At 40.3% G+C, this 13,976-nt stretch overlaps 1 protein-coding gene across 3 annotated transcripts in view; it reads left to right on the forward strand.

The window, feature by feature from the left end:
• The window catches only part of SLAIN1 (SLAIN motif family member 1), a 37,378-nt gene extending 29,668 nt beyond the window's left edge, over positions 1-7,710 (forward strand). For all 3 annotated transcript variants that reach the window (XM_069972328.1, XM_069972329.1, XM_069972331.1), the window contains 3 exons: positions 134-286; positions 3,612-3,897; positions 6,755-7,710. In XM_069972328.1, coding sequence (XP_069828429.1) covers positions 134-286; positions 3,612-3,897; positions 6,755-6,830 — 515 coding nt within the window. In that variant the 3' untranslated portion in view covers positions 6,831-7,710. The remainder of the gene's footprint in view (positions 1-133; positions 287-3,611; positions 3,898-6,754) is intronic.
• Positions 7,711-13,976: the final 6,266 nt, after the last annotated feature.

Below are 13,976 nucleotides of genomic sequence, written 5' to 3' on the forward strand. Positions count from 1 at the left end.
GTAAAAATAAAATCCCCCAACCCGCGCCGCCCCTCCACAATATTAGTCAGTGGTCTGCACTCCTTTACCATATATTATGTTTTTCGTGTATTTTAGTTTCTCATTACTTCGTCTTTTTATTTTTTGCCTCTAGACAAATTGCGAAGAAGTATGCCCAATCTGGCGCGAATGACCAGCACGACAGCAACGACCACTGTGGTTTCTCCAGTTACTGTACGCAACAGCCAAAGTTTTGATTCAAATCTACATGGTGTTGCAAATGGATTGTCCAGATTGCAGTCTAGTAGTAAGTATTCCTGAACGGAGAATGTTGTACAAAATAATATGTACAGTAATACCTCGGTTTTCGAACGCTTTGGAACTCGAACTGCTTGGTATTTGAACGAAAATTTACCCAGAAGTAGTGTTTGGAATTCAAACTTTGCTCGGTTTTCGAATGTTTTTCGAACGTTTTTGCGAGCGTGGATGGTGGGTTGTACCTGGCGAGTTAAGCAGTGGTGAGGCTTCACATACAGTACAGTGCTGTATAAGATTGCTGGAGTGCATATACAGTGCAGTAGTAGTACAGGCAGTGCACCACCATCTCCCATACATTACAGTGCTTGGATGGGGGGGACGCTATACAGTAAAGGATGGGTGAGGAGTTGGTGACTACTGTACTATAATTGCTGGTTCTGATGAACATTTCTTATGTTTAATGTCCTGTACAGTATAGTGCTGTACTGTACTGTAGTGATTATACTGAGCACTTATCAGTGTAATAAATGAGTATTGTAGGTAATTATTGGAGGCTGCTGGAACCAATTAATCACATTTACATTATTTCCTATGGGAAGACACTGCTCGGTTTTCAAACTGCTCGGTTCTCAAACTGCCTTACGGAACCAATTACGTTCGAGAACCGAGTTACCACTGTACTTTATTTCATTGCAACTAACTGCAGATTAATCAATGAAAGCTATGTAAATTTCAACAAAATGTAGACCAAATTGCTTCAAACTTTTTATTACCGAGTCTGTTATACCAAATCAACCAGCATCTTCTGGGTTCAGTATTATCTGTATGAATCTATATGCAGTTAGCTCCCCCTAGTGGTTTATTCACTTTTGGCACATAAGGGACTAATAAGGTCAAATAGGAGCATGACTATAGGATTACAGTATGCAGGGTGCAAGATGCTTTGGAGCAGTAACATTGTTGCAGTGGTGAATCAACCAATAGTTTTCTATTCTGTGACTACTGTAGTTGTACAGTTTGCAGTGTGACCTTGCACAACAAACAAAAGTTAGTTTTATACCCTTTACCTTAATGCAAAATAATAATAATAATAATAATAATAATCTATTCATGCCTAAATGTTTTCCTGCTTTGTTGGTAAGCCTTTCAAGTCTATCATTAGGAGGTTAAAGAACATCCAGAATAAATTTTTGCCCATATAGTGTAGCTTAGGCCATTATTAGAGAATAATGTGGTAACTCGTATTCTTTATTTCTTGTGCCATTTATGAATTGTTATCTTGATTCCTTCTTCCCCTCTGGTCTTGCTTTTGTCTTACTATGTTTCCCTTGATACCTCTGGCAATGCAGAGGGGGCAGTGTCTTAACCTTTTTCTAGTTTTGAGTCCTATCAAAGTACAGCAAATAATAGATCAGTGACAGAACATCTGTTTCCAACTCATATTTCATGAAAAGCTAATCAGTGTAGGAAATTGCCTACTATATCACTGCACTCCTGGTCTCTTAGGGTCCATTTACACAGAAAGAATATCTGCCAAAGATTTGAAGCCAAAGCCTGGAATGGATTTAAAAAGAGGAGAAATCTCAGGCTTTCCTTTTTTCCTAATTTCTGTTTATAGTCTGTTCATGGCTTTGGCTTTAAATCTTTGGCAGATAATCTGTCAGATAATCTTTTTGTGTAAATGGACCCTTACATGAAGCAAAATGATATCTTTTAACGGCAGCAGCAGAAGTCCTGTGTAGACAGATTTCCAGTCTACATAGGATATCTAGCTCTGGAGTGGTGGTCAAACTGGGATCACAACCAGAATGGAAAGATTCAAAATGTACAAACGACAAAACATCTGCAGAATTTGTATTTTCTCCCCTTTTTGCATAGGTTTCCACGTCAAAAAAGTAAGTTGTTGCTATATAAAGGAATTATGGATGTAATTGAGCAGAGATTAAATAGATCACACTTCTAGAATCTTAGTCATGAGTTTGCAAATTCTTAAAGATAAATTCTAATTAAAAAGTATTACATCTTGAGAGGCGATGAAACACTGCAACTCCCTTTAGTATACTAAGGAATAGGATGAAGAGAGGGCATTGCCACAACATTGATCTCATGATTTTAGGATGCCAAAACTCCCCCAATCAATAATTTTCTTAGAGATGATGGAATATTTCTGACTTGCTCATTGCCTTTGATGACCTATTCCTCACATCAACAAGGTGTAATTTAGCTTAAAGTCTCACCCCTGGCTCTGGTTGTTAAATGGTTGCCAGCCTCTGGGTTTTTCCCCTAGGAAGTGTACGTATTGATTTCTTCATCTAATTCTAAAGTATCATACAGAAAACAAATTTCACTTTGCAGATGGGATGTGCACCTTGAAATAAGCTGTATAAAAAATAAAAAAAACTCAATGATTGCAGGACTTGTGAAACTAAGCATATCTTCATATAAGTAAGAATCTTGCCATTTTATTTTCATTTTATGTATAACAGCTAGGCTTCTGCTGCTACTTCAGAGAGGTTTAACCTCTTGGATGTCCTCATCAAGGGCGTAACTAGAAATGACTGGGCCCCATTGCAAACTTTTGATCAGTCTGCACAGACAGTATAGTGTCTGTGCTGACCAGTGGTCATTTCCCAGTCATTTCGGCCCCTGTGATCTCACTCTGACTGTCCTGATGGCGGCCCTGCTGGGCCCTCTAATGCTCTGACCCCCCGTAGCAGCCGCTATGGCTGCTACTGTGATAGTTACGCCCTTGGTCCTGATCAATAGCTACTGTGGCACTTAAGCAGTTTGAGGGCAATCCAGTGTCACAACTGCAATCCCTAATAAATTTCCCCTGGTCTGCTATTTTAGAACATGTATTAGTGAGATGATTACATAAAGATAACCCCCCCCCCCCAAAAAAAAAAAAAAAGTTTTTCTCATCCAGCTTCTTGAATAAAATATAATCAAACTGATTAACAACTTTGCATTGTTGTGTTGATTAGCAACAGTGTTTTAATTATGCTGCATGGCGAATGGTGCAAAAAACATTTAATTGTAAAAAAAAAAACCAATGGTAGCATTGCTTTTTTCCATTTCTTCTCTAAAAAGTTATTAAAAGTAAATCATTAACATGTAATTTTAACAGGAAAATGTGCTATTAAAAAAAACTCAACCAATCCCACAAAAATAGCAGTGGCAGTAAGAGGTTAAAACGTTCTGGACTAGGTTTTTTTCTGTCTCACTCCTGAGACCCCTCTTGTCTATTGGTTATATTTGTGACTGCAGTCTTGTTCATTTGAGAGGTGCCTGTTGCAGCATATACCCATTTGTGTGGGACAGTGGTGCTATTTTTCTACGGATTGTTTGTTATTTCTTACCTTTGTCTTTTTCAGTACCTTCTCCGGGTCAACTTCAGCAAAGGGTACACAGTGTGGGGAATTTCCCAGTGTCAGTGAGGCCACCTCTTAAAGCTACAGCCTACGTCAGCCCAACTATACAAGCCAATGGCGGTATTCCTCAGTCAACCAGCCTGCAATCCATATCAAGTTCTGGGATCCCTATGCCAAACAAGACTGCAAGTTCACTGCCTATAGCGAGAAGTGGTCTACCAAGACCAGCTTTATCTAGTGTCGGTGCAAGTAGTATACCCCGGAGTAAGATTGCTACTCCACCACGCAGGTAATTGGAGTTATACTCCCCTTTTAACCATGTTACCTTTTGTTCACTTCATTTACTTGTTTCCTTTATTTCTCACGGTTTCATGCTAAAGAAATAAAATAGTTCCCCGCCTTTAAGTGAATTTTACATGCTCTCTTCTGATGTCTCATGCATGGTAGAAATAAGGTTGCTTTAGTCTAGTAGGCAGCTGTGACATCACAAATATTGTTCCGTCATATAAGCTGCTGTGACATCAAAGAAAGTATGTCTGCTAAACGTCTGTGACTATACAACTGTTTCCATCAGCTAAAGTGACATCACATATATATTTGCTAGGTAAGCTACTGTGAAATCACTAAGGGGGAGATTTATCAAACTGGTGTAAAGTAGAATTGTCTTAGTTGCCTCTAGCACCCAATCAGATTCCACCTTCCATTTTTCAAATAATCTGTGAGGAATGAAAAGTGGAATCTTATTGGTTGCTAGGGGCAACTGAGACAATTCTACTTTACACCAGTTTGATAAATCTCCCCCTTAGTGATTTCACAGTAGCTTACCTAGCAAATATATATGTGATGTCACTTTAGCTGATGGAAACAGTTGTATAGTCACAGACGCTGTAGAGACTCCACAACAGGACACAGGGAAGTGTGGTTAGGTAAGTATAGATTCTTTTTTTGTTTGTTTGTTTTCTATATAACAGCAGCAGTGTATTAAAGCGACTCTGTACCCACTTTGTGCCCCCCCACAACTATACCTTCCTGTAGCTGATAAGTCCTTGCTGGTGGTATATGTCTCGACGCTGGTGTTGCTTTCCAGTGCCCGAAAATCATACTTTACTGTAGCTGGAACCATGCCTTAGAGGCATGACCTAGAGTGATCGTGCCCTAGGCCAGCGCCGCCTGTGTGGTGGTCTTCTGTCTCCCCCGCCTCCCTTTTCACCCCCTGTCCGCCCTCTGTCCGGCGCCCAGTCATCACAGTGATTGCGCATGCGCCGCCTCGTAACTCCCCCCCCGGCGCTGACGCAATGACGTGTCCGGGTCAGCGCCGCCTCTCTGGTGTGACCACTCGCCGCCGTCCCCGCCCCGTGTTGCTGATGTTACCGGCCTTACCCCGCCTGTCCCCGCCCCTCCTTGCATAGCATGGTGCCGCCTGCTGTCATAATCAGCTGGTCTTCTTCGATGCGCATGTGCCGTTGCGCTCCCAAGCTGCGCACATGCAGTGACGCTACCGGCTTTCTCTGACTAGCTGCGCGCGTCACTGCGTGTGTGAGGCTTAGGAGCGCAACTGCGCATGCGCTTCGAAGAAGCTGATTGTGACAGCAGGCGGCACCATGCTATGTGGGGGCGGGGACAGGCAGGGAAAGGCCGGGAACGTCTGCAACACGGGATGGCGATGAGCGGCCACACCAGAGAGGCGGGGCTGACCTGGACACGTCATTGCGTCGACGCGGGGGTAGGGGTTACGAGGTGGCGCATGCGCAATCACTGCGATGACGGTGCCGGACAGAGGGCGGAACGGGAGGCGGGGGAGACAGAAGACCACCACACAGGCGGCACTGGCCTAGGGCATGATCGCTGTAGGCCACGCCTCTAAGGCACGGTTCCAGCTACAGTAAAGTATAATTTTCGGGCACAGGAAAGCAACACCAGCGTGGGGACGTATACCCCCAGCAAGGACTTATCATCAACTACAGGAAGGTATAAGTAGTTGTGGGGGGGGCAAAAAGTGGATACAGAGTCGCTTTAAGTTGTTCAGTGCTGGACAACTTCTATTAAGCCACTCTTTAATTTTCTTCTCTCCTCTTACACTCCCAATTGACTTGTAAGGAAAGCTGTTAGCTGATACTTTAATGCCTTATAAATGGAAATCAAGACATTTTTCTCTGATAAAATATACAGTATTAAGATATATCAAGAAAGTTAGAACTTTTAGATACTGTATGTAAGAGTACATATTGGTGAATGCCTGGCTCTGGGAATTTTCCTACTGGAGGTAATACTGCCTAATGTAAATATACCAGCTGAGAATAGTATAAAAAATGCACTGCTTGTTCCATTTCCGAACCACAAGAGCCACCGCGAAATTATCCTTTCAATAATAGGAACCTGTAAAACATGTTCTGTAATTCTGGAAATGTTGGTATATTTGGCTCATTGATTTTTATACCATTAGCACCAGCTTATTTTATCTTGCCTTCCTGTCACATAAAAGTGTCCCAAGACTCAAATTGCAGTGTGGTAGATTCTTGACAGTCACTGCCTGACCGCTTACTGAGCTGGTGGTACTGTGGGATAGATGTCAATAAAAGCATTCATAAAATACCTATGTTGCTTTTATCTGCTTTAATTTTTATAAAAAAAAAAAATCTGAAAACCTTGAGGCCATGAATAGTGTCAAGGAAGCAGGACTTCTATGCCTCCCTGCGCTGTATGCACACGGTGTGTTGCTGATTGATCAAAGGGGCAGCATACAGCACAGTGAGGTGCAGTGAGTAAAACACAGACCCAAGCAACAAGGTACTTTCTGAATGCTTTTATTCACCCCCTGACTGTTAGGCAGTCAGGGGGTGACAGTTCCACTTTAATTGGAGAAAAATCTATTTAAATAATTTCATACAATAAGAACATAGAGGTGACCTCTCAGATCTTAGGTCTGTTTTAGTGATGTCCTTTTTGTCAGTTTATTCATACACATATGCTACCGCAGTTTATCGGGGCAGCTGCCTGGAGAGTGCCTTTTTAAGCATATCTGGCATATTGTATTATCTGTCAAGAAGATAACACGGACATGTCAGTTATATCAGTAATTAATGGCATTGTGAAGATGTTGGTACAAATTATGAAAATTTTGTATTAATTTATGGGGTTTTTTTCAGCTTTATTCAGCCTCCGAAAACTCTTTCATCATTGAGTACTTTACGTGACGGAAACTGGAGGGATGGATGCTACTGAGCTGTTATGAATAAGGATTTTCTGAATATTGTGTATCCCAGCTGGCTGGGAATAAGACATTTTAATATTTGTAACATATGTGTTTTGTGAGCGTGCGATCAAAGACAACGTAGCTCCTTAATGTTTGCTGTGGACTCATACTTTTCACAATGATAACTGTATTGTTTAACAATATGTATAACGTATGGAAGGTATGCAAAATGCATCAGAAAATAACAATTCACTTCAAACTTTTCTTTTTTTTTTCTTTTTTTTAACTTATTTTTTGTATTTTTAACTTACCAGTGCACTTAATCTGTTTTTGCACACCGAAGTAAGCACTGCAATACTGGTAATGACAGTCTGGGGATTCTGTGTATTAAAATGAAAAAAAAAAAACAATGAAATAACGCATTGAATGATTATACACCTCTCAAGGACGCTGCTTCACTTTTGTGCCATAAACTATTGTAAAAACTTTTTTACCACGTTGTATAATATGGTTGAGATTTATTAGTAAAATACATAACACACTTTTGCTGCAAAGCACAAAGGTCAAGAAGAAGAGTCACTGTAACATTCTACAGAGCACCATAACTATGTCTTGTTGCTTTTTTATGTTTCATGTTAATTTATTATTATTTAATGATTTTTGATTAATATTACGTTGCAGCTCTGCTGCATCGGAATGTGGGTTTTTTCTTATGTACACAACAGTTTTACTTACGGTCAAACTACTTAAAGATCAAAAGGTCTCAATGGACATAAAACTTTTTGATAGTCGTTTTACAAAATTAAATTGCACTAATGCTTTAATAAGACAGTATATGGTTTCATACCAATGACATCTGTATACTGCAGTTTTGGAATGTTTCAGTAATAAAGAATATTTTTAAACATTTGTCTGACGTTTTAATGTTTAAGAAACTTAAATTAATATTTTGATCATATAATTTTTGTGTAGCTTATCTATACCAAGGTGTAGCCTGTTTCAGTGATTAAAAATATCTAAAATTTCAGTACACAAACTTAATTGCACACATACTTATTTGCAAACCACACCTGAACTGGAGACGGATGGTGCTGTCTCTCGTAACAACACCTGGCTACCTCTGGGTCACTGCATACACACTACAGTTCATCCTTACAATGGCAACTGCGTCTTTGGCTTATAGGATGCAGTTAAATTCCAGCTTTTTCCTTACCCCTTGAATTGTTCCAGTAGTGGGGAGATTTACTACGCAAAATGCATCTGACACAAAGTGCACCCAAATATTTAACTACATGGTTTGGATCCAGTTTATTATGTATATTAGATATTTTTTTCCAAAATGATTTGAAGTTTCTAGAAAAAAAGGGTGAAGTTAGGGGAGTTGTAAAATGTGGGAGAGTTATTTTTTACGCTAAGCAAGGCAAAAAGCAAAAAAAGCTTCTAACAAATGTAGCAATATGTGTCAAATTGAGTGTATAGCACGTGTCACTATGATTAGTTTGGTGCAGTTTGTCTGCTCTAGTTTTGCCTTTTCTACATTTAGGGCAAAATTTGTAAATCTCCCCAGTGTGTCTTTTGATCTTGCTACTTCCTCTTCCTATTCTTTTCTCCTTGCTTTCTTTAGATATAACCATTTCAAAAAGTATACTGAAGGTTTTGTTTCCAGCATATTCAATATAAACGACACACATTTCAATGGTGCCAATCTTTTTTTTTACTTTTAACTAATTACTTTCTGTTTATTCCTAATGATTACTCTGGGTTCAATGAGCCTGTGGCTTAGCTGTAAGCTTCCTAGTGTGGACTGCTCATTAGACTGAGAAAGCCCAAGGCTATATCTTGGACTTTCAGCTAAAGCAATACTTTCACAAAGCCTGCTCCACAGCTCACATTGATAAGAGCAAGCAAAGGCAACTGATGGAGAAAAAACTCAAAATAAATGTGAGACTGGCCGGCAATAAGGATTTTCTTTTTATTTCTCAGACAGTGTTCTGGGCAATGAAAGTATGTTTTTAATCTTCTTCAATGTTTTGAAGCTTACAGTGTGTTTGAAAGCTCCAAATATCAACTAAAAGATTTTTTTTTTTTAAAGTCAAGGCACCCAGAAGACATTTCTTTATTTCTTGGCAGATGTGATGTTTAAACCATCACTTTCTGAAAGCAAATGAGATAAAAAGACACAAAGATCCAAAGTTGATTCAATATGAGGTGCATGAAGGGCAGAGCTGTGATATCAATTCTATATAGGCAGCTTTTGTTGTGCTACACAACCACACATCTCTAGGAAACTTCTTTTTTGAGTTTGAAATACTGTAGATACAGGAAGCATTGTAAAAAGTTGAACTTTATGTTGTCTTTATTCTTGCCTTCTACCTATACTATAGAACATGGGTCTCCAAACTGCAGCGCTCCAGCTGTTCTAATACTACATTTACCATCATGCCTGGACAGCCAAATCCAAAGCTTTAGCTGTCCATGCATGATGGGAATTGTGGTTTTGCAACAGCTGGAAGGCCGCAGTTTGGACACCTATGCTATAGAACTACAGAAAAACCTGTTTAGATTTTAAGTGTACCTGTCATCATGGCTGCTGCTGGATCAGCAGGGAATTTCACTCTGCACGCTACTCCCATTCAGATCCAATAAGGGTTGCATGTTAAAGTCGTAGCCATGGAACTTCAAGGCGCAGAATAAAATGCACTGCTGATTCTGCAGCGGCCATGACAGGTACACTTTAAGGCTGCGTTCACACTACGTATATTTTAGTCAGTATATGTATATTTCAGTCAGTATTGCAACCAAAACCAGGAGTGGATTAAAAACACAGAAAGGATCTGTTCACACAATGTTGAAATTGAGTGGATGGCCGCCATATAATGGCAAATATTTGCTGTTATTTTAGAACAACGGCTGTTATATTAAAATAATGGAAGTTATTTACTGTCATATGGCAGCCATCCACTCAGTTTCAACATTGTGTGAACAGATCCTTTATGTGTTCTTAATCCACTCCTGGTTTTGGTTGCAATACTGACTGAAATATACTGACTGAAATATACGTAGTGTGAACACAGCCTCAGTATTGTGGGCCTCATATTGTGGGCCTCATATTGTGGGCCTCATATTGCAACCAAAACCAGGAGTGGATTGAAAACACAGGATCTGTTCACACAATGGTGAAATTGAGTGGATGGCCGCCATATAACAGTAAATAACTGCCATTATTTCAATATAACAGCCATTGTTTTAAAATAAAAGCAAATATTTGCCATTAAATGGCGGCCATCCACTCAATTTCAACATTGTGTGAACAGATCCTTTCTGTGTTTTTTTAATCCACTCCTGGTTTTGATTGCAATATGAGGACCACAATACTGACTGAAATATACGTAGTGTGAACCCAGCCTAAAGATGTTGTACTATCTCAGCAACCCAATTTTCTATTTCTACTCGCCCACTACTCATACCCCACTGTCTGTACTGGGGTAATACAGTATTACATGAGGGCCAGTCACAGATACTACCTGGATTGTCTAGGTGAGCCAAAATTCCATAGCCCAGAAAGGGTGGAGTTTGTCTAACACTTTGGGGCAGATGCATCATCTGCACAATTTTTCTGAGCAGGTGGTATTTTTCATGGGCTGCACAAGGTTTTACAGTTGTTGCTTAAAAATTGTGTGAACAGATCCTTTCTGTGTTTTTAATCCACTCCTGGTTTTGGTTGCAATACTGACTGAAATATACTGACTGAAATATACGTAGTGTGAACACAGCCTCAGTATTGTGGGCCTCATATTGCAACCAAAACCAGGAGTGGATTGAAAACACAGGATCTGTTCACACAATGGTGAAATTGAGTGGATGACCGCCATATAACAGTAAATAACTGCCATTATTTCAATATAACAGCCATTGTTTTAAAATAAAAGCAAATATTTGCCATTAAATGGCGGCCATCCACTCAATTACAACATTGTGTGAACAGATCCTTTCTGTGTTTTTTTAATCCACTCCTGGTTTTGATTGCAATATGAGGACCACAATACTGACTGAAATATACGTAGTGTGAACCCAGCCTAAAGATGTTGTACTATCTCAGCAACCCAATTTTCTATTTCTACTCGCCCACTACTCATACCCCATTACTCATACTGTCTGTACTGGGGTAATACAGTATTACATGAGGGCCAGTCACAGATACTACCTGGATTGTCTAGGTGAGCCAAAATTCCATAGCCCAGAAAGGGTGGAGTTTGTCTAACACTTTGGGGCAGATGCATCATCTGCACAATTTTTCTGAGCAGGTGGTATTTTTCATGGGCTGCACAAGGTTTTACAGTTGTTGCTTAAAGATTGTGTGAACAGAGCCTTTCTGTGTTTTTAATCCACTCCTGGTTTTGGTTGCAATACTGACTGAAATATACATATACTGACTGAAATATACGTAGTGTGAACCCAGCCTAAACATGTACTATCTCAGCAACCCAATTTTCTATTTCTACTCGCCCACTACTCATACTGTCTGTACTGGGGTAATACAGTATTACATGAAGGCCAGTCACAGATACTACCTGGATTGGCTAGGTGAGCCAAAATTCCATAGCCCAGAAAGGGTGGAGTTTGTCTAACACTTTGGGGCAGATGCATCATCTGCACAATTTTTCTGAGCAGGTGGTATTTTTCATGGGCTGCACAAGGTTTTACAGTTGTTGCTTAAAGATTGTGTGAACAGAGCCTTTCTGTGTTTTTAATCCACTCCTGGTTTTGGTTGCAATACTGACTGAAATATACATATACTGACTGAAATATACGTAGTGTGAACCCAGCCTAAACATGTACTATCTCAGCAACCCAATTTTCTATTTCTACTCGCCCACTACTCATACTGTCTGTACTGGGGTAATACAGTATTACATGAAGGCCAGTCACAGATACTACCTGGATTGGCTAGGTGAGCCAAAATTCCATAGCCCAGAAAGGGTGGAGTTTGTCTAACACTTTGGGGCAGATGCATCATCTGCACAATTTTTCTGAGCAGGTGGTATTTTTCATGGGCTGCACAAAGTTTTACAGTTGTTGCTTAAAAATTGATTATTAGGTGCCATTAAGTGCCTTGGTAAATCTTTTCACAAATTTTTGGCTAAATCAGCTTGGCTAAAATCTATGCCAGGGTAAGAGTGGAGTACTCCTGCACATTTTGTTATGCAAAAACAGAAAAATCACACTAGTGTCACTAACAAAGTAGCTAATATAAAACCATGACCCCTCCGTACATTAAAAAAAAAAAAGCATAGCCAGAGTAAACTGCTCAGAGTAGTAGCTCAAAGGCCTTTATAATTTCAGCACAATTTTGTACGCTGTGTGCAAAAATTCATTATTACCAAAAGTAATAGCGCAAACTCAGTGATGCATGTGCCCCTATAATCTAAGGAATTTGGAAAAGGGTTATTGATATGAGACTATGGGGGAGATTTATTAAACTGGTGTATAGTAGCGTTGTCTTGGTTTCCCCTAGCAACCAGATTCCATCTTTCATTCCTCACAGACTCTTTAAAAAATAAAAAGTAGAATCTGACTGGTTGCTAGGGGCAATTCTACTTTACACCAGTTTGATAAATACCCCCCCCCCCCCCCTTTGTCTTTAAAGGAAAGCTAACAACGGGTAAGAAGACTCAACCTATTTTTCTATAGGAAAGGGGATGCTTAATAAGAAAAGTATCTTGACCCACTGTGCCATTTTTTTTTTTTTTAGTTAAAGTGGTATTACGACGACAATCCATAAAAAAGTTAATGCAACAAATCATATACTGTAGGTGCACTCTGCGATTCACCACAAATCATTTAATACTAGAGATGAGTGAACCACGAGCGTGCTTGTCTGAACACTGTCTATATGCATTTGATTACTGGTGGCTGAAGAAGTTGGATGCAGGCCTATGGAGTCCTGAAAGACATGGATACTGTATATGGCTATGTTCACACAATGTCTAAAAAAAAAAGCGAAAAAATCTCAGTTTTTGCCACTATTTAACTGACTTTAATGCAGTGCATTGAAGTCAATGGGATAACAGACGTCTAATGCGCACAGTGTTTTAAATTAGGGATGTTGTCTGCGCTGACAGTAAAACAATGAATATGTCAACTATTTTCGGATGTCTTTTGCAAACAGCTGACATAATTTTTTTTCACTGTCCTTTTACAATTTTTACTATTAGATTCAATGGACTTTTTAATAAAAACACACCCAAAGGCCAATTAGTAATCCAAACTAGAATAATGTACCAACAGCCATCATGGCCAGACAGCTAAATGACATCCATTATTTTAGACTCAAAATGATGCACCTCATTTTATCTTATGGCTGCATCCATGTTTTCCAAGCAATTTTATAGCTGCACCAACTTTTTAAGCTGCCGGTACTCTCTGTAATACCAAGAGTATTACAGAGTCTACAGTTTGCAATTTTAGGCCCCGTTCCTCCTAAGCAAAGGTAGCGGAATTCCGCGACGGAATTGTCCGCCGCGGAATGCCGTTAGCCTCCCGCTCATAATGGGAGTCTATGGGAGGCGCGCGCTCCTGCTCTGTACGCGCTGAAGAATGAACATGTTCATTCTTCAGCGCGTACAGAGCAGGAGCGCGCGCCTCCCATAGACTCCCATTATGAGCGGGAGGCTAACGGCATTCCGCGGCGGACAATTCCGTTGCGGAATTCCGCTACCTTTGCTCAGTGGGAACAGGGCCTTAAGGTTTAAAATATTTTTAATGGTACACTTGAACAGAGATATACAAGAGTGAGTGTTCAATTCAACACTAGGGGCCACATGTATCATCCGGCGAACGGATGATTTTTGGCGGAAAGTGCCGATTTGCGTATTATTTTATACGCAAATGGCCGATTTGCGAATAAAATAATCGCAAATCGGCACTTTCCGCCGAGTACGCCAGGGGGCGGAAAGGGGGCGGAAAGTAGGCGGGAAGTGGGCGGAACGGAGGGCGCGGACTCAGAGTCCGCGCGATTTATCATCCGTTCCGCCCAAATGTACGCCGAAAACCTACTCCAGTCCTCAGCTGGCGTAGGTTTTCGGCGGTGCGCACCGGCGCGCACAGGATTTATGTACAGGCAGTCCGCCTCTACATAAATCCCCGTACTGCCGGAGCTGCGGGGGCATTTTTAA

The sequence above is a fragment of the Dendropsophus ebraccatus genome, chromosome 5, assembly GCF_027789765.1.
Source record: "Dendropsophus ebraccatus isolate aDenEbr1 chromosome 5, aDenEbr1.pat, whole genome shotgun sequence".
NCBI classification, from domain to species: Eukaryota; Metazoa; Chordata; class Amphibia; order Anura; family Hylidae; genus Dendropsophus; species Dendropsophus ebraccatus.